Source organism: Orycteropus afer, unplaced genomic scaffold, assembly GCF_000298275.1.
Source record: "Orycteropus afer afer isolate SDZICR_OR568_19922 unplaced genomic scaffold, OryAfe1.0 scaffold00001, whole genome shotgun sequence".
In the NCBI taxonomy this organism is placed as follows: Eukaryota; Metazoa; Chordata; class Mammalia; order Tubulidentata; family Orycteropodidae; genus Orycteropus; species Orycteropus afer.
The window spans coordinates 28,880,824-28,905,757 of NW_006921588.1; the positions used below are offsets into that span (position 1 = coordinate 28,880,824).

General features: G+C 39.7%; 1 protein-coding gene across 1 annotated transcript in view; it reads left to right on the forward strand.

Annotated features, from left to right (window-relative positions):
• SLC25A12 (solute carrier family 25 member 12) overlaps nucleotides 1-19,170 on the forward strand; it is a 117,494-nt gene extending 98,324 nt beyond the window's left edge. The window contains exons 14-18 of the mRNA XM_007942774.2: nucleotides 11,565-11,705; nucleotides 13,593-13,731; nucleotides 16,607-16,765; nucleotides 16,897-16,987; nucleotides 18,957-19,170. Coding sequence (XP_007940965.2) covers nucleotides 11,565-11,705; nucleotides 13,593-13,731; nucleotides 16,607-16,765; nucleotides 16,897-16,987; nucleotides 18,957-19,170 — 744 coding nt within the window. The remainder of the gene's footprint in view (nucleotides 1-11,564; nucleotides 11,706-13,592; nucleotides 13,732-16,606; nucleotides 16,766-16,896; nucleotides 16,988-18,956) is intronic.
• The last annotated feature ends 5,764 nt before the right edge of the window (nucleotides 19,171-24,934 follow it).

Sequence of the window (24,934 nt, forward strand, 5' to 3'; positions counted from 1 at the left end):
TCCCTGTGGGTGTTTGAATGCTGTCAGTGCCATCAGGTAGAAAGAGTGCTGCTGTTCTTCCAAATGTACCTACTTTCAAAGATGTATGTAATGCAGTAACGTAATGAAGATAAATTAGGAAGTAATGGCTCAAGATTTGGAGTGGTCAGTATTGACTTTATAGGTTTGTTCCTAGGAGAAAGATTAGTTAGGGCTGTGACTTAAGTTCTCTATATGTGGGAGGAAAAACCCTTGGCTCCAACTCTATGAAAATGATTATATTGCCCTTTAGGAAAATTGGTGTTCAGTGACAAGATCATAAAGTAGCCAAGAAATAGAAATCTCTGGTCCTTAGGCATTAGCAAATTTTTTTTGTTGTTTGTTTTATTTTCAAAAGTATGTGATATTTGATACATGAAAAAGAATATGTACTTACATGGATAAAGAAAAGTAAATGAGTATCCAAGAACGTACTATCCAACTTAACGAAAACACTACTACTATCACTGACGCTGGTTTTTTATCTTAATGTAGTTCTCAACTGCCTGGGTGGTGCAAATGGTTAAGTGCTTGATTGCTAGCTGAAAGACTGGCAGTTTGAACCTACCCTCAGGTACCTTGGAAGACAGGCTTGACGATCTGCTTCCAGAAGATCACAGCCCTGGAGGACCCTTTGGAGCACAGTCCTGCTCGGACCACATGGGGTCATCTTAAGTCAGAATTGACTCAGCAACTAAGAGCAACAACAGACCTTCCGCTAGATTCCTAATGAGCAGCAGGGGCATTCCCTCGTTCAGTTTGACTGTCAAAGCTGAGAAGTATTTGGAGTTTGTTCTTGTAAGGGAACCAGACTTAGAATATTTTTATATTTCATAGTAAAAAGGTAGTTCCTACTAATTCTCATCAAATAAAACTTTCATCATGTTTCACTGTGATAATTTGGAAATAGAATTCCTTTCCGTGATTTGCATCGTTTCTCCACATCACCAAAGAAAATATGTGCTTATGATTATAATTAATCGTAAGGTAGCTACCATTTCTTGAGTGTTTTGCATTGGACTAAACTCTTTATAGGCATTATCTCATTACTGTTCCCAATTGGTGTTGAACAAGCTAAAAGCTCAGTGAGATCTATCAGCTAATAAATGGCAAAGCTGAGATTTAAACCACTTCTGTCTCCAAATCTGTCTTCTTTCACACTTGGCATTTGTTACTGTTCATTCACCCTACTATTTATTCATTCTCTCCTTCATTGAATACCCACTGTGTTTCTCAGATTTTTAAAATAACAGCTTTGTTGAGATATAATTTCCATACCATATAATCCATCCATTTAAAGTGTATAATTAGTGTTTTTTAGTATATTCACAGTTACCACCATGATGAATTGTGGACAATTTTTATCACTCCAGAAAGAAACCCAGACCCCTTTAGCTGTTACCTCCCGGTACTCCCTGCAGCCTTAGGCAACCTCTAATATTCTTGTGTCTCTATGTTGTTGTTGTTGTTGTTGTTATGTGCCGTCCAGTCGGACCCGACTCATAGCGACCCCTCCTTGGGTTTCCGAGGCAGTATCACTACAGAAGTAGACTGCCCCATCTTCCTTCCGAGGAGTGGCTGGTGGATTTGAACTGCCAGCCTTCTGGTTAGCAGTCAAGTGCCTTAGCCACTATGCTGCCACATGCACCTATTCTGAGCATTTCACATAAGTGTCATTATATAATATGTAGTCTTTTGTAACTGGCTTCTTTCACTTAGCATAATGTTTTCAAAGTTCAGTTGTGGCATGTGTCAGTACTTCATTTGTTCCTGTGGCCAGATAATATCCTATTGTATTAGATACACAGGCAGTCCCTGGGTTACCAATGTCTGATTTACTTACAACCCATAGTTACAAACCAACCCCCCCCCACACACACACACACCAAACCCTCTATATAAAAAATTCAAGGTACCTGCAACGGTTCGTCATAACAAATGGGCACTTTACGACATGCATGAAAACATTATTATTGTTACTATATTAAAGTGTTTTAGTGTATGTTTCTTTAATGTTTTTTATGCATAAAAGATACCAAAAAACTCTTACTGCCATTGAGTCAATTCCAACTCATAGTTACCCCCTTTGGCTTTCCAAAGTGGTAAATCTTTATGAAAGTAGATTGCCCAGTCTTCTTGCACAGAGTGGCTGGTGGGGTTTGAACCACCAGTTTTCTGGTTAACAGTCAAATGCCTTAGGCACTATGCCACCAGAACTCCTTATGGAAAAGTATATTATATGCTATATATTAAGACAAACATTTGACTAACTGATGTTACATGAGAACTATACCTAATTGTTCTGACTTATGTATAAATCTGACTTAAAAACTGATTTAAGAAGGGAACTTGGTCATAATCTGGGGACCGCCTACATTTTTAAATCCTTTCATCAGTTGATAAACACTTGGGTTGTCTCTGCCTTTTGACTAGTATGAATAGTGCTGCTGTGAACATTCATGGTCTAGTTTCTGTGTGGAGATGTGTTTGTATTTCTCTTTGATGTATACCTAGATTCTTCGGGAATCAAACTAGGGCCCTTTTCCTTGTGTCAAAACAAATCTAGATGAGTCCATTCAGCTTTGCAGTGGCTTTTCTTTCTTTTTTAAAATTCTAGATATGTATGTGTATATTTATTTGTTTATTTAGGTATAATTAACATACAAAAAATGAACCAGAAACATGGCGTGAACTTTAGTAATGCTGTTCACTCATGTAACAACCACCCGAAACAAGATATGGAACATTTCCGCCCAGAAAATGCACTCATGCTTCCTCCACTCCTTCTCTCCCCCTCATCCAGGCGGTCAGGTTCTGATTTCTGTCACCAGTTTTGTATTTTCTTGGGTTTCATATAAATGGAATTATGCAAAATGCATTCTTCAGTGGATGGCTTCTTTTGTTTAACATAGTGTTTTTGAGATTCATCCTTGTTTCAATTATCCGTAGTTTGTCCTTTATATTTGGCTGAGTATTATTCCATTCTATAAATAAACCATAACTTGTGTGTTCATTCTCCTGTTGATGGACATTTGGGTTGTTTCCAGTTCTTGGCAACTGTTATAAATAAGGCTGCTATAAACATTCACGTACAAATATTTTTGTCAACCTAGGTTTTCCTTTTCCTTTGGTGACTATCTAAGAGTTAAATAGAGTAGTCGTGTGCTTAACTTATAAGAAACTGCCAGTTAGTTCTCCAAAGTGGATGAAACATTTTATAGTCTTAGCAGTGGTGTATTTGATAGGCTTTAGATTTTAATCATTCTAGTCAATATCAAGGGAGCTCTGGTAGCTTAGTGCCTAAGGCACTTGACTGCTAACCAGAAGGCTGGTGGTTCAAACCCACCAGCCACTCTTTGGAAGGAAGGTTGGGCAATCTACTTCGGTAGTGATACCACCTCAGAAACCCAAGGAGGGGTTGCTATGAGTGGGATCCGACTCCACAGCATATAACAACAGTCTGTATCAAATGGTATCTTATTGTAGTTTCAGTGTGCATTTTCCTGACACCAGAAGATGTTGAACATCTTTTCATGTGTTCTGTGTTTTATTAGGTTGTTCATTTTATTATCATTATTTTTTACAATTATTATTGACTTGTAGGAATTGTTTATAGATTCTGGATGGAGTCTTTTGTCAGATATGTATGTCATGCGTATTTTTTCCCAGGCTCTGTCTTGTCTGTTCTTTTTCTTAATGGTGTCTGTGGTGATTTTTGAAAGAAAACCAGTTAGAGTTTCTTGGGCATATCCAGGAATGTAAGTGGGAATGGATTTAGATGTCTTTGCAAGTCAACAAAACAGAAAGGTCTAAAGTCTAAATGGATTGACTTATGGATACTTTATAAATGTCTCTCTGGTAAGTACCTGTTTTTTTTTTTTTTTATATTGTTAAACTATCAACAGAGGTTGGTTTTCCGTTTACCTGATTGACTGCATTACCTATATCAGAGAGTGTTTATTTGTGAGTGAACAGAAGTCATAAAACCCAAAAGTTATTTATTGCTCAGCAAAGGGCTAACATAATTCCCTCGTGTTGCTGGTAGGTCTCCTCAGTCCTGTCCGAGCATACCTTCCCTTTGTATCTTGCTTCCAGTCTGCATCATGTTTTCCCTTTAGTTAATGCACAGGAGCTCTGTGAGGTAGGTACGGCAGTTGTTGGCATGCCTGATTTTATAGTAAGAAGCAAGGAATGGGGTAGTAAACCTATCCAAGTTTACAAAGTCAGTAACAACCTAGGTCAATAGCTTTCCAAACCGACAGTCTTTCTGCTGTCCCATGCTTCATCCCTTTGCCTACACATGGGCACACATAAACGCTCACACATACAGGTACACCGAGGGGCTCACTTGTCATTGGGAGTATTTACTAATCTTGGGTCCAGGATTTATAGCTAGCCGGATCCCTGTGTTGAAGAAGTCTAGGAAGCAGTTGCTTGGTGGCTCTTTAATCCACACTGTCTCCATTTTTACTTCCCAAGTAGAAATAAAAGAAACCTGCTTGAGAAGCTTAAAAAAAAAGCATCTGTATATTTCTCAGGAAGCTAAGCTTGCACACACATCTCTAGAGAGTTATTTGGAAACACCTCCTCCAGTTTGCATCCCCAAGAATTCATGTGGTTCCTTATGCCTGTATACTTACAGCACCTAAGGCATTTGACTGCTAACCAGAAGGCTGGCGGTTCAAACCCACCAGCCACTCCTCGGCAGGAAGATTGGTCAGTCTACTTCTGTAGTGATAATGCCTTGGATACCCAAGGAGGGGTTGCTATAAGTCAGAGCCAACTCTATAGCAGTGAGTTGATTTTTTTTTAATCACACAAGTTAAAAGTTCTTTTATATTTATGTCAAAAATGGCTATGACAGTCAACAGATGAATGGATAAGCAAAATGTGGTAAAGATTATTCAGCCGTAAAGAGAAGTTCTGATACATGCAACAACATGGATGAACCTTAAAAACATTATACTGAGTGAAATAAGTCAGTCACAGAAGAAAAATATGATCCCACTTATATGAAATAGGCAAATATATTGACTTACTATGAGTTGAAATTGATACAGGGTCACCGAGTTGGAATAGACAGAAAAGTGATTAATGAAAACATAATCAATAATTGGAAAACAGTAACAACATAGAGACCAAAGTGGATTAGTGGTTACCAGGGATGGGATGGAGGGAGAAAAAGGGAGTCGTTGCTAGGGGGCACTGAGTTTCTGTTAATGGTGGTGGAATAATTTGGAAAAGGATTATGGTAATAGTTGCAATATGATGAACGGAGTCAATGTCACAGCATTTTACATGTGAAAATTGAATCGGGAGATGTTTTGTTATATATATTTTTACTGCAAAATTATTATTTTTTAAATGGCCTATAATAGGTGCACAGGAACTTTGACTCTCCCTTACCGTGTTTAGGAGCATGTGTTGTTCTACCTGTTCATGTCCTAACCCCCAGGCTTATATCAGCATTTGGCATACTGATGGAGGAACCTACTGCAGTTCACTCCTTTTAAACTATCACTATTCTAGACTGGGAGCTCTGGTAGCATAGTGGCTAAGACACTTGCCTACTAATCAGACGGCTGGCGGTTCAAACCCACCAGCCACTCCTCGGAAGGAAGGTTGGGCAATCCTACTTCCGTAGTGATAACTGCCTCGGAAACCCAAGGAGGGGTCACTATGAGTCGGGGTTGACTCGACGGCACATAACAACAACATTCTAGACTACTTTAAAAAGACTATAGCATTTACCTTTACTTTACAAAGGAATCTAAGACTGGTTGGCAGTGTGTGAGACAAAGTCACTATCTCTTTCTGTTCCTCTTGGGTCAGTCCTAGTGACAGCTAATTCTGTGACTTTGATTAGTTTGTCTGGGTATTTTAAATGCACATATTTTGTCCATCTATTCAAGAAGCTGGTGTGGCCTTCAACAAATTGAAGTTAGATTTTCATCCATCTCTGTAAGGGAAGATGTTATAATGAGTTGCTCTGATTAGAAATGTAGTGGTTGGAGGGAAATAGTTTCAAACTAAAGGGGACAGCAGATCAAAGAAGGAAGTAAACAGGGGACATGGCACAAGCTGGGCTCCATCTCCAGCCTCTTTGTGGACTCTGCCCTTGGGGTGGGATTGTGAGGGTAGGAGGTCGGACAGGCCTAATCCTGTGTGCAGCCCCTCAGCCTCAGGCACATTGGAGGCGTGGTGACATTTCAATATTACATCTTTCTTCTCTTAACTTTTGCTGTCAGCCTTAGATGGTTTATTTTCTCTCTCTGTCTCTCTCTCTCTAATTTATTTTAAGTGACACAAGGTCAAATGGGTTTTTACATTCTTTCCATTTGTCTTATAGGGGTAACCTTCATTCAAAATGAAATTTTTTTCTTTTATGTGTGTCTTTTGTAATTCAGTTGTAGAACAAAGAAATGACAACTTAATGCTGAAAAATAAAAGCACCTAAGTCTGTTTTAATATTAGCTTGCCTCTCTAATAAAATAAGCAGCAAATTTATGAGGGAAATATGGCAGTTAGAGGGTAAAAAGCTAGTTTTGGTGAAAAAAACTCCACAGTGAATGAATAGTATGTTATCTAATATAAGCATCAGTAAAAGAAGCAGCAAGATGTCAAATTATGCAGTGTCCATTTAAGACTGGAGCTGCATACCATTGTGGCTTAATTTTGAATTGTATGTATCTTGGTGTGTGATTGCAGATCACTAGCTATATTTGGTTAGGTTTTCTTGATGTTCATATGTACATAGGTTAAATTTTTTTTTTTTTAAATTTTGGGCCGCAGATAACTAGTATGAGCTAGTTCTTTTTTTTTTTCCAAATGTGTTAGACATGTATAAATTTACCATGGAGAAGAATGTGTGAGAGAAAACCTAGTCTATAAAGAAACCATTGTTTCTAAGACCAGTTCTCTTTCTGCCTTTTTCCCCCCCTCCGGCAGTTAATGTTTTCATATGAGTTAGAATTTAAAAGGTACAGTAGGGTATGCTATGAAAAAACTTCCTCCCAGCTACTTATTTCTCTTTCCACAGGGCAACCTGTATTTTTCCTTTAAATCATTCTGATTTTGGTAAACTTAGATATATTTTGATATATTTGTTACCAATATGTATTTAATATTTTAGGTTCTCCTTATGTCACTTAAGGAGCTCTGGTGGCATCATGGGTAAGGCATTTGGATGCTCACTAGAAGGCATTTGGATGCTCACTAGAAGGCATTTGGATGCTCACTAGAAGGTCGGTGGTTCAAACCCATCAGCTGCTCTGTGGGAGGAAGATGAGGCAATCTCCTTCCATAAATATTTACAGCTTTGGAAACCCAGTGGGGGTCACTATGAGTCAGAATTGACTCAAGCAGTGTTTTTTTTTTTTTTTTTTTTAATGTCACTTGGCATGATTTTATTATCTAGTTGTATTATCTGATTATGAACATACTATAGTTTCTATTTAACCATTTCCTACTGGGCATTTGAATTTTTTCTGTTTAATTTTGTTGCTATTAGAAATAGCAAACATTAGCACATTTGTACAAATATAAATACTATTTTTTTTCATTGAAAAGTTACCACATTTTTATTTTATAATTTAATACTTCTGAAATTCCATATATTCAGTGATTATATTTACTGTAAGTAATGCTTCCGCTCCCCCGCTGAAAATCCATGTCCTGGAAGGCAGGCCTGGCAATCTGCTTCACAAAGTCACAGCCCTGAAAACCCTGAGGAACAGCTGTGCTCCACAGTCACAGGGTTGCCATGAGTCTGAACAGCTACAGAGGCGACCAGCAACGACTACAACAACAACAACGACAACATAACCAACAGTCTTGTTGTTAGTTAGTTGTTGTCAACTAACAATTCCAACTCATGGTGACCCCCTGTGAGCAGACTAGAACTGTGCTCCATAAGGTTTTCAAGGCTTTGATCTTGTGGGAGCAGATTACCAGGCCTTCCTTCCGAGGTGCCTCTGGGTGGGTTTGAACCGCCATCCTCTGGTTAGGAGCCTGGTGCCTAACCATTTGTGCCACCCAGGAGCTTCTAATCAATAATCTTAGAACAAATTAAATATATTTCCCTCTATTTATTTTTCAGAGGGAAACACTCAGTTAAAGGGTGTGAGAATTCTCATTCCATTATTGCTAGTTTTTTTTTTAAAGCATTTTATAGGCTGTAGGTGAAAGTTTACATAACAAATTAGTTTTCCATTCAATAATTCGTACACAAATTGTTCTGTGATATTGGTGGCAGTCCCCACAATATGTTAGTGCTCTCCCCATTTCTACCTTGGATTCCCTGTTTCTATTCGTCAGGTTTCTCTGTCCCTCCTTGCCTTCCTTTCCACCTTTGCTTTTTGGGCAAATGTTGCCTTTTTGGACTTGTATAGTTGATTGTTCTAAGGAGCACATTCCTCTTGGATGTAACTGTGTTATAGACCAGTCTGTTATTTGACTGAGAGATGGCCTCTGGGAGTGGCTTCAGTTCTAAGTTAGAGGAGTGATTTAGGGCAGTATTCTCAGGGGTTCCTCTAGTCTCTATCATACCAGTAAGTCTGGTCTTTTCTTGAATCTGAATTTTGTTCTACATTTTGCACCCATTGTAACTGGGGACCCCCTTTTGTGTTTCTGGTCAGAGTAGTTGGCAGTTGTGGTATATTGCTAGATTTCTTAATAGAATAATTGAAAGAATTTCAGATTTTACTCCCCTTCCTCTGTCTCCAGTTAATATGTATGAGATAGTAACTTCAGAGTTTAAAAATGGACAGTGTGGATTTGCCATGTATGTTTCCCTTTAAATGTTATAAACATCTAAAGTCATAGACAAAAAGCACACTTAAATTTTTTTCTTAAATTAGTGTTCTGGATAGCATTTGCCTATATATTCCTAGGCCTATCATTAGGTTGTAAAAAGATGTGTATTATTTTTTAAAGCATATACAGACTACAACTCTGTAATTGCTAGAGGTTTTCCTTCTTCAAATATAGTAGCGTACATAGGCACGTATAGATGTGTGCCTTGCTCATTAGATGTGACTTGCTGTCGTGTCATTGTTTGCCCCCACTTTTAGATTGTATATACACACATAAACACACATAAGCTACAGTATATATTTAAAAGTCATGAGTGCATGTTAGTTTGGTTTTGTGGTTATGTCCAATACATTGTTGGTACTTAGTATTATGGAGAACAGTGTATCATTTCAGTATTGAATTTTAGTAGAAAACCTGTTTCTTATACACTCAGAAAGAAATTTGAAGAATATTAAAGGAGTACAAATCTCAGTAAAATGGCAGTTGTTTCCAAGGGCCCGTGGGAGTAGGAGGAAGGAGGCCATGCAAGGTGAGGGGAGGCAGGTGGAGTGCTCTCTGCTCTGCAGGCTGTCACCATTTACTCATGACTGAAAACATGAAAGAACATATTTGTAAGTGTAATGTGTGTATTTAATGAGTGGCACTCGGGACGGCATCATCTGGTGGTGGCCAGTTTTCAGGGTTAGAATCAAAACTTGTGGTTCTTTTCTTTTTTCTTATTTTAATCTGCTTTAGAACAGAAAGTGCATTTTTCCAAAGATAGTCTTTGCAACCATTATTTAAACAAGAGATTTCAGGGACGTCGTAAACTTTTTCAATTGCTTTTGGTCTTTAATACAAGCTACAGGAGCAATAACTTAGATTATCATTTTAACATAATTTATCACCCAGCAATCCTTTTGGAAGTATGGTTTGCTTAGATTGAAACATTGAAATGCTTCCTCTTGCCTGCAGTGCGACAGATTAACAGAGAAACGCAGGCAAATCAACATGTGAAATTGGGTCAGTGCGTTGTTGTACGGGGACCTGTGTGCCAGTGTCGAGTTGGGAAGTTGTGGGAAACTGAGAGGAAGACAGCAAACTGCACCTCTCTGCTTGGTGGACAAAATGGGATTGCGGCGCTGGGGAGTCTGAGACAACAGGCTTCTCAGGGGAGAGGAAAGGGATCTAGCGTCAGTGTTGTCAGTCCTGGATGTTGACTGGAGTTGGGGTCAGGACTGGAACAGGAGTAGTTAGGGGTTATAGCCCCAGGACAAGAGAAGGGGCTGAGATGTGTTTCTGCCGTCCTTTTTCAAAGGGGATCTAGGAGGGCTGTGAGTTTTAGAGAAATGGATGTGAAGGTGAGAAAGTCGAGAATTCAAGGGCCATGGAACACTGCATGGATATTTGACGGTCTTTCTCTGCTTGTGGAATTACAGTGCCCCAAGGTGGCATGCATTTCATATTTCATGTATGTTATATGTACATGATATGAAGTTTTTATTAGATGATTATATTAATGACAACTGATATGAATATGCGGCCTATGGGCTTTTGTGTATGAGATAGTTGTTGTTGTTATGTGCCGTCGAGTCGGCCCCGACTCATAGCGACCCCTCCTTGGGTTTCCGAGGCAGTATCACTACGGAAGTAGGATTGCCCAGCCTTCCTTCCGAGGAATGGCTGGTGGGTTTGAACCGCCAGCTGTCTGGTTAGCAGGCAAGTGTCTTAGCCACTATGCTACCAGAGCTCCCATATGAGATAGTAGTCAACATCAAAACATAAAGGACAGTGCACATCTGCCATCCAGGTTTCCTTTTAAGTGTTATGAATATTTAAAGTTCCAGACAAATTAAATAGTGATCTTTATTTTTCTAAGATTTTTTTCTAAAAATTCATCTATGAATGTGGTTATGATTATATAATGTAAACAGCTACAGTTTGAGATGAAGATACGCAAATGGGAATTTTCCACTGTATAAATGAATGAAAAAAACCCATATATTCATGGTCATACACGTATATCTATTGTACACACATTTTTTTCTTTCTTACAGAAACCAAAAAAAGAGTTAGTAGCAGTTTTGTTAAACATCTTTTTTCCCTCCCATCTGTCTACCAGTTAACAGATTTCAGATGCAAATACATTCTCATGATCCACATTCAGATCTCGGTCACTCGCCACTGGAGAGTGTGGAATGTGACTTTGATTGGTGGGTGTCGTGCTCATGGTAACTGGAAGCTCCATTTCCAAGCTCTGCCTTGAAGAATTTTTCTGGTTTTATCTCAGAATTATACTGGAATTTGCCTTTCTAAATTCTCTCCTTTTTTGTGGGTGTACCTGTCTCAGAGCTCTGCTTAGGATAATACGTTTTAGGATTTGAGCCAGAGATGGCCTCTGTGATACCGAACCTCGAACCTCCCTCGGAGCAAGGTCTTTACCTTTTTGTTGAGGGAGCTCCCCCGCTGCAGCATCTGGCTTCGCTTTTGGTTTCCAAATGAGTTTTTTGTTTAGCTATTTTGATGGGGTTGGGGCAGCCATCAGAAGATTGGTCTGAGAAATAGTCTTAATTTTTCAAATAGAAACAAACTGAGACACAGATTAGCCTGAGAAAGTATCACCCAGAGCATCTGGCACTCATTCCGTGAAGAGGGTGGTATAGGTGGTAAAATGAGACTTTCCTGGATTTTTTTTGTTGGCCACTTGGCTCCAGTGTGGAAAAATGCCCCTGTCTCTCTTCTCTTGTCTTCAGGCTGGAGGCTCCCAGGTTATCTTTACTAACCCACTGGAGATAGTGAAGATTCGCCTGCAGGTGGCTGGAGAGATCACCACAGGACCCAGAGTCAGCGCCCTGAATGTGCTCCGAGACCTGGGCATTTTTGGTCTGTATAAGGTGGGTAGAGTCCACGGGCTGTCTCAGTAGAGAGCTTGTAACCTACTGGGGTAAATGTGAAAGAATACGGAAACCAGTGCCTACCCCCAAACTGAAAAGCAGTCTTGTCTAGCAGGGTGGTCCCTGGTGTATAAAAATCAAACAAAAGGGAAAAATCAGGACGCAAACACGCTTTCCTGTTGTCTTTTGGCTTTCACAGAGGAGCCAGCAGGGAGGCCCGCCCGCAGACCTGCTGGCCTCAGGCTCGCAGCCTTCCTCATTTTATGGGAGTTCATGAAGTTTCTTTGGTGTTCTCTGTGGGCTGGTTTCGGACTTCAAAATAGTCTTATGTTTATTTTGAATTCCGAGTTATCTCTATTGTTACCTTCCCAGTAGGAACTTCTCTTTGTTTTAATAATTTGACCACAGTGAAACAGTAGTAGAGTTTAGTAGGATTCAGGTCTTTAAGAAGTTAAGTGGTGGGATTTGTCAATAATGAATTCCATTAAAAAAAAGAGAGACCAAACAGGGTGTACTGTATCTTAGCAAAATGCCAGTCAACAGATCCCTTCCCTGCAGGTATACTTCCTCTCATCATTACAGATGAGATGTAATGGAGCAGAAGCTATTATTTTTCTTAAACAAGGAAGAAGAGCATTTCTTTCTTTCTGTTCCTTTGCCTGGTCTAAGAGGGAATACCTAGGTGAAGCCTCTTAGATAACCGTGGTTCCAAAGCATCTGATTTATTTATAGATCCGTCACTGCAGTAAGGTGTAAATTTGTTTCTGTAGTTGCAAATTAGAAATGAAAAATTCTCTAGATTAGAGTTACCCAAAGGAGCCCTGGTGGTGCAGTGGTTAAGTTCTCGGCTGCTAACCAGAAGTGTCGGGGTTCGAGCCCACCCGCTGCTCTTTGGGAGGCAGATGTGGCAGTCTCCTTCTGTATAGATGTGCGGGCTTAGAACCCCTATGGAGGAAACCCAGCTACAGAGATCTTTGGAAAGTAGCAAGCCAATGCTGTCGCTCTCCAGAGAGTTTTTACGTTGTTTTACCTCTCTCCCTTGACGTCTGTCGTTTCTGGAATTCCCTTTGAGAGCTGAATGGATGATATTATCCCTTAGAGAGTCCTGGATTTATTTTTTTTATTTTAATGTTTGAATTTGCCTTTTGAAAGCAGAGCTATTAGTGGAATAAGTGCCAAAGGTGGCCTGTTCTGGCTCAGCAGAGCCCAGGACAGTGGGCTAGCGTGGGCTGGTGACAAAGCTGTGGAAGGTGTTTGTGAGGCCCCTGCCACTGAGACGGCTGTCTCTGGGTGGTTTTCTCTCCATGGGAACCTCCTGCTGAAGTTTTCTGTCTGGGTTGCTCCTACTGTCTGCCGTTCAGGACATAGACTTGTGGTTTCCCCCACTCTAAATAGTCACTGTCCCACTCTGTTACCACTGCCTGTAGTTTCTGCTGCTACACTGTGGTGACTCTAAGCCGATGTGGCTTGAATTGGTTTTTTGGCTGCCTTTACCAGTTGCTTTGGAATCAAGCTATGAATTTTGGGATTTCAAGTCTCTTTGCGGCCCCCACCAAAGCCAAACAGAACAGCAACCTGTAGGTTTGAAAACTGAATTTTTATTTACCTTAAAAATCAAATCTTTACTGGAATTTCAAGAAAAGTCTTAGTTGTATGAATAATATCATTACCCAGCTATTAACTTGAGGACTCCAGGACCCACCATGCTTTCTCAAACTTTGAGCCACGCATATTCCCCTACTCCCCACTGGTCCCCGTTTCACTTCCACATCAGTCCTTGTGCTGTTTGAGGGATGCCTGGCTTGTTACCCAGAGCCCCCTGGATCCCACTTGGGCATTCACTTTGTTTATACAACTGTTTTGCACTATTTCCTCGTTGTGTGACAGGGTGCCAAAGCGTGTTTCCTCCGAGACATTCCCTTCTCTGCAATCTATTTTCCTGTTTATGCTCATTGCAAACTACTTCTGGCTGATGAAAACGGACACGTGGGAGGTTTAAATCTCCTTGCAGCTGGAGCCATGGCAGGTAACTAGTGTTTTTTTTGTTTTTAAACCAGAAGAACCCTCCTCCATTCTCCATGTACTTTTCCCCTTTATTTCTGGAAGGGTTATTGTTTGTATCTGACTTTGTTTAAATATGATCACTTTTTCTTCTTTGTGGGATGTGCTGTAATTCTGATGAGAGTTAATTACATTTGCATAATGTGGATAAACAGCTTAATGCAGCTTAGCAACTTGGAGCCAAATTAGATCTGCCCATCTAAATTGGGCTTTCATCATTAACATGTTTCTTAGCCTCCTGTGCCCCTAAAACCTTGGGTGAGGCCAAGCTAAGCATTGAGGTGGAAAAGCTCTTCATCAAATCAGCTCCTTTGTTATACCTCATACTGACGCACAGGTCTAGAACGCCCTCCCTGTCACCATCTGTGTAGTGGAATCTACATGATTTGGCTCAAAATTCAGATTTCTTCATGAGCTACTCCTTCTACCATGCTGTTTCATAAGACCAAAGAAAGCAGCACACCCACCCCCAACCACCCTGAACTTGATTTACGTCTCTTCTGACCCTTAATGCTTTGTGTAATGGTGGTTTGCATACGTTGTATTCTCTGTACTAGGCAAGCTCATCCTGTTATCCTTGCCTTCTGTACGGTGGCCAGCATAGTCATTATAACCCAAACTAAACCCTCTGTCATCAAGTTGATTCCAACTCACGGCGGCCTCACATGTGTGTTACACAATAGAAATGAGCTCCCTAAGGCTGTTTTCCATGGTGTTTGTCTTCCACAGTGCCGGTGGGTAGGTTCAAACCACCGACCTCTCAGTTGGTGCCACGCAGGGACATAGTAATAATAGGGGCTCAATAACTGTCAATGGAATAAATGAAAACATTCATCTGTCTAGTCTGAGATTGCAGATTAGGCACAGAAGATTTTATCTGAAAGAAAAACCTAACAAATGCAGGGGATACTTAGATGTTACCTTCTGCTCTTTTGGAGCTGGCCTTCCTCTTGAGTTGTGAAGGAGCTAACCTGGAATGGAAAGGGAGAACCAGGTGCCCTGGTCTGTGCCAGCACTAAGAAGTGACAGAGGAAGGAAGGAGCACATGTTTGCTCCACCGTACTGCCAGTCAGGGATGAAATGTGGAGTGAGCACTGTTGTCAAAGGACGGTCCCCCAATGCTGAGACTGGCTTGGCTCGTGCTCATTGTGTGCTGTAACTTGCTGTGTTTCTTCTCCTCTGCTGGCCCTGGCTAAACCCAGCAGGGCAGCCTGAGTACTTCTTGAAGAGTGGTGTGTGGCAGTGTTGGGAAGGACTGTGTTGTCTTTCTTGTCTGGGCAGTGAAGCTGAGGTGACAGGGAATGTCTTGTGATGGATGATTAAAAAACTATCCTAGGGAGCTTTGATCCCTAATCCTGTGGACTCTAGCTCTCTGATTTCAGTTAGTTGAGCATTTAAAGCCACCACCACACCCACCAGTCGCAATTAAGTCGATTCTGACTCCTGGCGATCCTGTGTGTCAGAGTAGAATTGTGCTCCACAGGGTTTTTAAAGGCTGAGTTTTTTGCAAGTAGATTGCCAGGCCTTTCTTCTGAGGTGCTTCTGGGTGGACTCAACCCTCTAACCTTTCACTTAGCAGCTGAGCATGTTAAACATTTGCACCACGCAGGGGGTGCTGTCTTGTCTGCCCTTGGTACTGGGTCCAGCCCCGGTCTGTACTCACAGCGCCTCCCAGTGTAAAGAGGGGCAGCATTTCCCCTCAGGCTTTTTCTCTGTGCTTTCCAATCAGCAGCACAGAGCGACCAAAGAACAGTCTCATTGCAGACAGGCATTTTGCCAGTGGCTGACTGAAGCAAATAAACATTTCCCTGAAATTGTCAGCACCAACTTCTTGCCCACAGACATTTGATGTCAGTTTTCAAAATGAGAGACGAGTTTTTCTAATTTTCACCAGTAAGGGTTTGCTGGCAGGCACTGACTGAGAACATTCAGAATCCTACCTCCAAAGACAAGCAATTTACCTAGTTTTCACTGAACGGGGTACAGGCCTGTGCTGTGGGAAGGTATTTGCATCGTTTTTCTAGTTGTACCTCCCACCAGTCCCCCAGCTCCATCTGTCTGGTGATGATACAGTGATAGTCAGGCCAAATTGAATTTCTTCCCCCTAGGGAAGGCTGTGTTGCTCCTTTGTTCCCTATTTTGTTTTATAAGTAAAAGGTGTGGTTGCGAAATCCATTTTCTGTGTCCTGCTGCTGACCAATCTCAACACGGCCCCAGGGAGCCCAGACAGTGGGGGTGAGTAAGGCCTTTCCATGATCAGCTCACCTGGCCTCCTCTCAGCCCTCTTATAATGACTTCTGTCATGTAAGCATTGTCTCAAAGGAGTCACACAGTCAGCTCTCAAGTTAGCCCTCAAGCAGGTGAGTGGTTCTGAGTGTTAATGTTTACCTCACACAGGAAGGTGGATAAGAATCAACAGAAAACAGTTTATGTTAGCAGCTGATTAAATTGACACTAACCTTTTATTTCTTATTATATATGAAAATACTTTTATTTTATTGAAGGAAAAAAAGGAGGTAAAATAATTGATGGCAAACCTAAAGGGGGACATTTAAAAATTGTTCTATGAATATTGCTTCTTTTTTTTTTTTTTTATTTTCTCTCAGTTCTAATCATACAGATTAGTGATTTTCTTGATTCAGAAGGAAAAACAAAAATTTTGCACTGAAACAGCTAGTAGGCTTATATGTCCTCTTTTCCATTAGAGCCCAGGTGTGTATTTAAGGAACTCTGAGATCCCCTCAAGTGGTTAAAGTTGCTGTTGTGTTGGTGGATGGCAGCAGTACTTCTCTCCTTGATAAGGTACTATGGGTAAATTAAATGTAGCTTTCTCCTGAAAGGTGTACCTGCTGCTTCTCTGGTGACCCCTGCTGATGTCATCAAGACACGACTGCAAGTGGCTGCCCGCGCTGGCCAGACGACCTACAGTGGTGTTATTGACTGTTTCAGGAAGATTCTCCGGGAAGAAGGGCCCTCAGCGTTCTGGAAAGGAACAGCAGGTAGGGGCTGGGCCCATGCGGCTGGCTGGCTGGCTGATTGGTTTTCATGTCCTGTTCCTCTGTAACTAACTCACTGGTGGTTGATAGCACAGTCATCCTGGTCTTAATTCTACCCTCGTCCTGTTTTTCAGCTCGAGTATTTCGGTCCTCTCCCCAGTTTGGTGTTACCTTGGTCACCTATGAACTTCTTCAGCGGTGGTTTTACATTGATTTTGGAGGCCTGTAAGTGTAGCTGCTCTTACCTTTCATAAAGCAAGCACCACACCCAACACAGATCCTCTTTCAAGTTACTGCATCTTGGAACTCTTGGGTGACTAAGAGGATAGAGATCCTTCAGGAGCGATGCATTTAAAACAAACTTGAGGGGCTTCAATATTAAGAGAGTAGAGTCTTGACAGGGTGCCCTCATACACAGTATTGGGGGAAGTATAGGGTGATAGCAAATTAAAATCTTATGAGAATAATTGTTTTTAGTGAAAGTAAATACTAAGCTACATGGATTTAACTCCCTATGGTGTGGATTTGAAAGGTCAGAATAGCCTTTCCTTTATGGCCTTCTCACCAGAAGTAATGTACATTTGTATTAGTAACACTTTTTTGAACTTTCTTTCAAAGACTTAAACCCTTTTTTACTTTTCATATTATATTTCAGTTTTCATATTATCAGGTGGTGGTGGTGGTGATGGTGTTATGTGCTGTCAAGTCGGACCCGACTCAAAGCAATCCCTCCTTGGGTTTCTGAGGTGGTATCACTACGGTAGTAAATTGCTTAGCCTTCCTTCTGAGGAGTGGCTGCTGGGTTTGAGCCTTCTGGTTAGCAGTCAAGTGCCTTAGGCACTATGCTACCAGAGCTCCCTAAATTATTAGGTTGGGGTAGATGTTCTAAGGAGCTTGGGTGGTGCAGTGGTTAAAACATTTGGCTGCTAACCAAAAGGTCAGCAATTCAAACCCACTAGCCACTCTGCAGGAGAAGGATGAGACGGTTTGCTTCTGTGAAGGTTTATAGCCTTGGAAACACTATGGGGCAATTCTACTCTGTTCTGTAGGGTTGCTCTGAGTTTGAATTGACTTGATGGCATTGGGTTTATTTTTGATGTAGATGTTCTTAGATACAGTTTATTTAAAAACAAACAAACAAAAAATGACAAAAGACAGTAGGTTTAAAGAGAGGTTGTACCCAGGAACATAGTTATTAGGGATATCTAAGCGAGAAATTGGGACTTTTGGGGCATAGCTTAGTGCTTGAAGCATGTGCTATGGAATGAAATTACTTGTTGGATTTGCTGGGTGGGAAAGGTTGCATCCAGTAGGCAATTAACAGCTTTTCAGCAGAGGACCAAGTCCCATATCTGAGTCTTCACCTCATAAATCTGCTCAAGTAGGGAATTAGCTCAAGTAGGGAATTAGCTATGGAAACCTGAAGTAGAGATACCTATCTATACAAAGAAAGCAAGAATAGCAATCTTAAAAATTCCATTGTAGAAATGTTGAGGTTCAGACTTTTCTACGCTTTTGCATTCTGTAAATGGAAAAGTCAAATCTGTTTCTCTTTAAATGATTTTAGTAGAAATCTGAGTCTACTATTTAAAAGTTAAAATTTGTGTCAAGAATAAAACATCAAAAGAAAAAATGTAACCTTTTTTTTAAGATTAGTATGTGCTCAGTGCAGAAAATTTGGAAAATACAAAAATATAAAGAATAGTTGGAAGACATGAAAGTATAAATAAAATCATCCTTAATATTTGAGTATATTTTTTTCTGGTCTTTTTTCTATGAATCTATTTAAATACGTATAAACATTGAAAGGAGCTCTGATAGCGTAGTGCCTAAGGCACTTGACTGCTAACCAGAAGGCTGGCGGTTCAAACCCAGCAGCCACTCCTCGGAAGTGAGGTTGGGCAATCTACTTCCATAGTGATACTGCCTCAGAAATCCAAGGAGGGGTCTCTATGAGTCATGTCTGACTCGACGGCACATAATAACAACAACAACATAAGCATTGAAACAAGCCATTTCTCTTCTATATCATTCAAAGCAGCTATAAATCATGACTAAGACAGCATAGATGACATGGGCATGGTTTCAACAAGCACTGTTTTTAGTGGGACATGGATCAGACTGAAACGAAAGAGTTGTAAACCACTCTTACCAGTCTTGTGCTCACTAAGCATTTGCTTTCTCTAATCAACAGCAAACCCTCTGGCTCAGAACCAACACCTAAGTCACGCATCGCTGACCTTCCTCCTGCCAATCCTGATCACATCGGTGGATACAGACTCGCCACAGCCACTTTTGCTGGCATCGAAAACAAGTTTGGCCTTTATCTTCCCAAGTTTAAGTCTCCTAGTGTTGGTGTAGTTCAGCCAAAGGTGGCAGCAGCAGCAGCAGCAGCAGCAGCTCAGTGACGAGGTGATTGTTGAGTGTGGCAAAATGGCGCCTTGAAGAGAGAGGCCCAGGAGCACAGCCCTGTAACGTATCCAGTCAGCTGCATGGTGCTGGCTGAGCTGAGGAGTCAAACTATTCTTTCTATATGACATATACATATATTTGTTTATAAAGTAATCATTGGCCCCCTGGGGGAGAAAACGCAACGCAATTTCAAGCTTTAGTCTTGTATGTTGAAATGTTTTTCTGAGCCTTGGCATGAATTTTAGTGTTCTAGACTCTGCTTTGCACAGCTTGCACTTACAGTGACTGTACATATTGTACATCTTTGTACAGAGACATCTTGGCACCTCATCCCAACAAATCACATTTATAGAAATGTAACACAATTCTGAGTGGCTTGAAATGTACAGAATGTTTTGAAAGTGTTTTATTAAGAATCACATGAAAATAAATGTATTAAAATTAAATTCATTCTCTTATTGGTGACTTACAGAAATAAAGCATCAATATTGGATGTATTTAATTCACAGCTTGTTTTCCATTCTGGAATAAAAAGGTATTTGCTGATAAAAGGCATAACGAGATCTAGTGCTGACAGCATTGAGTAGGAAGTACTTTGGAAAGACGCATGCCAGTGGATGCCAGAGGACCAGGCTAATGACTTGTGTGTGCCGATGTGTTGCCATTTGTATTTAACGTGTGTGTAGATAATCCTCTGTTCATCAATCAAAAGGCATTTCCTAGACAGCTCCTCTCTTGTCAGCATGCATATGGAAACAGGGATGTCTCCAGCAGTACTACTTAATTTTGCCTTCCTCTGACACAGTACGGGTGAGGGCCAAGGTTTGGAAAGAGAAAAGAGTACTTTGACAGTTTCCCTTCATATGGATATGATTCCAATCAAAAATAAAATGAACACCAAAATGTATGCATGGAGTTGGATTTTCCTTCATAAGTATGCTGATAGTGCTTTTTGTTCTAATTCAGTACTGATTTCCAAATATCTCATGATCAGGTTGACCTTTCTCCTTCCTTTGTAGGAAACAGACAGATTTTGGAAGGGTGGAGAGGGGAGGGAAGAAGAAAGAGAAGAAAAGCTCCATTATATGATTTATTTGGGTCGGGGTTCTTACTTACGAGCCTAAATGCAAACTACTTATTCCAAAAGTCACTCACCAAGGGTGTGATTGTTGTTGTTGTTGTTGTTATATACCGTCAAGTCGGCCCCGACTCATAGCGACCCCTCCTTGGGTTTCCGAGGCAGTATCACTATGGAAGTAGGATTGCCCAACCTTCCTTCCGAGGAGTGGCTGGTGGGTTTGAACCGCCAGCCTTCTGGTTAGCAGTCAAGTAACTAATCTGGATCTAAACAGGCCTCTCAACAGCCACATCCACGCATTGCTATGGCTATGAATTGATGTGTAGCATCAGAGTTTATTTACTTCAGCAAATGCTCTGGGGAAACACTATTGCTATTGCCAATGAGCTAGGATATGAGAATGTATGCAAATATTTTCAAGGGGTGAGCCTGGAGAGAGACCAAGTCACTTAGTATCCAACAGCACTTATCAGTTCATGGCTGACAGCCCAGTAGCGACAGCTATAGGCTCTCTCAAGGCTCTTCTGGAACAAAAGAATCTGCTTCAAAAGCAAGTTATTTCCAAATATATAAGGTAGTTCTTATTAGAATGAACTATATTGACAAATAACAATATAGTTATGTAGCTACTACCATTTGTTAAAAATACACAAGTACATAAAGGCCATGAATACATTACTGCACAAGATTCATGTAACATATACATACAGAGAATAAGATGTGGGGGTATCCTCTTTTCCACCACTCAGAGGTTATCACTGTTGACAGTGTCAAGTATAAATTTGTACTCTGTTTTTCTTACATCTGTACAAATGTATGTACATATTTATATTTTAAAAGCAGGTTTATGTACGTGTTCTGTGCCTTGCTTTTGTTCATTTAGTATGTCTTGCAGATCATAAAGATTTATCTTATTTTTAAATAGCTGTATAGTATTCCATTGTATGGGTTATGATACTTTTCATAAATACACTCATTGACATTTATTCATTTTTTCACTGTTATAAACAATGCTATTGGAATAGTAAACATCCTTGTACATATATCTTGAGTACATGTGCTAGTATTTCATTACAATTGAAATTTAGAATTGATTTACAGGATATATGAATTTTGCATTGTGGTTGATAGATATTGGCACATTCTTCTTCAAAAAGGCTTTACTGATTTCCTTTCCTTCTGACAGCATATGGGAATGCCTGTTTCTTTGCATCTTCATCCAAAATGAGTATTATCAATCTCTTACATTTGTGGTGTAGGTCATGATAGGGGATCACTGCTGTTTTTAATTTTCATTTGCCTAATTACTAATCAGATTGAATGTCTTTTCTAGCCATTTGCATATTTTCCTTTTATCATGGGATATAAAGTACATGAAACATATGTATATACATATTTGTATATGCATACTTTTTTTTTCAAAAAAAATCATAAAGTGAACGAACACTCATGTTACCACCCAGGTCAAGAAGTAGAACCTTGTCAGCACCTCGAGAGTTCTGCATATGCTTCTCCCTGACCCAGCCTCCTCTTCTTCTAAACACCATCCTTACTCTTCATTTCTTTGCTTTCTTTTACCATTTGACCCCACACACTTATACACCCCTAATGGCTATATTAAGTTCCTGTTTTTGAAATTTATATAAATCAAATTATATTGTATATATTCTTTTGAGGCTTTTCTTTTGCTAAACATTATATTTATTGAATGTGGCTTTAGTTTATTTCATTGTATGAATATACTACAATTTATTTTTCCATATTACTCTTGATGGACATTTGGGTTGTTTCCAACTTGGGGATATTACAAATAGTGCCACTATGGATATTTTGTGCCTGTATTCTGGAGTAAGCTTACTATTTATTTAGGCTATAGACCTAAGTGTAGAATTCGAGTCCCAGGGTACATTACATTCAGCCTTACTAGATCATGCCAAAATGTTTTCCAAAGGTCCTTATACTGATTTCTATTTTCCCCAGGGTGTGTTGTCAGGCTTTTAAATTTTGCCAAACTACTGCATGTACAATTGTATCATTGTGATTATAATAAGCATTTTCCTTATAACAGCACTTTTTATTGGCCATTTGGATTTCATATTTGGTAAATGATATATGTGTGAAAAATCTTTTGTCCATTTTTCTCTCTTATTAATTTGCAAGGGTTATTCATATATTCTGGTTTCTACTACTTTCAAAGTTATTTGTGTTGAAAATACATTTCCCCATCTGTGGCTTGCCTTTTCACAATGTTTTTGAGATGTTAAAATATTAATAATTTCAAATATATCAAATCAGTTTTTTAAGTTTAGCATTTTTTGTATTTGTTCTTTAAAAAATTATGCTCTCCCAAAGCATGAAGATAGGCCATATTTTCTTCTTAAATGCTTTGTAGTTTTGCCTATCATATTTGTGTTTCATCTTACTTGGAGCCATCTTTGGTGTAGAGCATGAGTTTGTTGTTTTTTTTTTTTTTAAATTCTTTCCTCTTTATATGGCTAGTCTCTTGTCCTAACACTGGTTATTTAAAAGACCTTCCTCCCCTATTGCCCTGTTTTATTAAGTGTCAATATAGGCAAGGGTATATTTCTGGACTATTTTATTAATCATTTCCTGTGCCAATATACGGGAGCTCTGGTGGCATAGTGCCTGAGGCATCTGACTGCCAACCAGAAGGCTGGTGGTTCAAACTCACCAGCCACACCTCGGAAGGAAGGTTGGGCAATCTACTTCCATAGAGATACCGCCTTGGAAACCCAAGGAGGGGTCACTATGAGTTGGATCTGACTTGATGGCAGTGAGTGAGAGTTGTTGCCAATATACACTCTAGCATTAATTGCTCTTTACAAAAGTTTTGATAAATGGTACAGCAAGTCCCTTTTACCTTGTTGTTCAAGAGTTTGTGGCTCTTCTAGGTTCTTTGCTTTGCCATATAAATTTTAGAAACAGCTTATCATCCAAGAAACAAACCAACTACATTGGGATTTTGATTTGAGTTACAGTGAAATCTGTAAGCTATTTTGAGAGAATTTACAATCTTATAATTTTGGGCCTCCCAATCGATGAACATGATATATCTTGATTTCTTTCTTTCAATGTCTCAATAAAATTTTGTAATCACCAAAGAGGTCTTGTACATCTTTTGTTATATATATCCCTAGGTATCTCATATATTTGGATGCTGTTATAAATTGTATCTTTTTAAAAATTTCATTTCTGGTATGCATAGCTATAATTGAGTTTTTTCTCCACTTTTTATTTTGAAAAATTTCAAATTTACAGAAAAGTTTGGAGAGGTAAAATGAAACCCTGAATATCTTTTACTTAGGGTCATTTGTATTTTTCCCTATTTATATAAATATAAATATAAATATAAATCCACATTTATTTTTGACCGAATCAATTGAAAGTAAGTTGCAGACATTATAGTTTTTTTAATCCCTAAATGCCTCAGCATATATCTTTGAATAAGGACATTCTCCAACTCAACAATACCATCATCACACATTGAAAAAATTAAGAACTCTAAGGTTAGCAGTTCAAGCCCACCAGCCACTCCTTGGAAGGCAGACTGGGCAATCTACTTCTGTAGCGATACCATTTTGGAAGGGAGCTCTGGTAGCACAATGCCTAAGGCACTTGACTGCTAACCAGAGGGCTGGAGGTTCAAACCCACCAGCAACTCCTCAGAAGGAAGGTTGAGCAATCTACTTCCATAGTGATGATACCTCAGAAACCCAAAGGGGTCACTATGAGTAGGAATTTAACTCACCAGTAGTTGAGTTTTATCATATCATCTAATATTCAGTCAAAGTTCAGACTTCCCCATCTGCTCCAAAAATCTTTGACTTTTGGATCCAGAATATAACCAAGATTGATGCATGTGGTTGTTTTTTTGCATGTTTAGTCCCTTTATCTCTGGAATAGTCTATTATAACAGTGCCATTTTGTTTATCTTTTTATAACATTATCTATCTGGAAGAGCGTAAGCCAGTTGTAGAAAGTCTGAAATTCTTGATCTGGTTGTTTCTTTGTGGTGGTCTCTAACTGTTCCAATACTATCAAGTGGAAGTTGGATCTAATGGTACAGTTTCAACAGCCTTATTGAGGTATTCTTTCCAGAGCTGTGAAACCATCACCACAATCTAGTTTTAGCATATTTCTACCACCTCTCCCCCCAAATGTAAATGGTGTCATTTTACATTCCCATTTAGTAATGTGTGAGTGCTGCAGTTTTTCCACACCCTTATCAACACTTACTTTTTCTCAGATGCTTTTTCAGTGTCTCCTGAGATCATCATTTGGCTTTTGTCCTTTATTAATATGGTGTATTACATTACTTCTTTTTCAGATGTTAAGCCAACCCTGCATTTCAGGGGTCTATCTCATTTGGTCATGGTGTATAATCCTCTCTACATGTTGCTGGATTCAGTCTGCTAATGTATGTTGAGAATCTTTACATCTCTATTCATGAAGAATAGTGGTCTATGGTTTTGTTTTTTCTTGTGCTCTCTCTGCCTGGCTTTGATACAGGGTAATACTGGCCTTGCAGAATAAGTGGGAAGTCTCCCTCCTTTTCTTTTACTGGAAGAGTTTGTAAAGGATTAGTATTTTTTTTTTTTTCTTTATATGTTTTATTAGGAAGCTCTGGTAGCATAGTACCTAAGGCAATTGACTGCTAACCA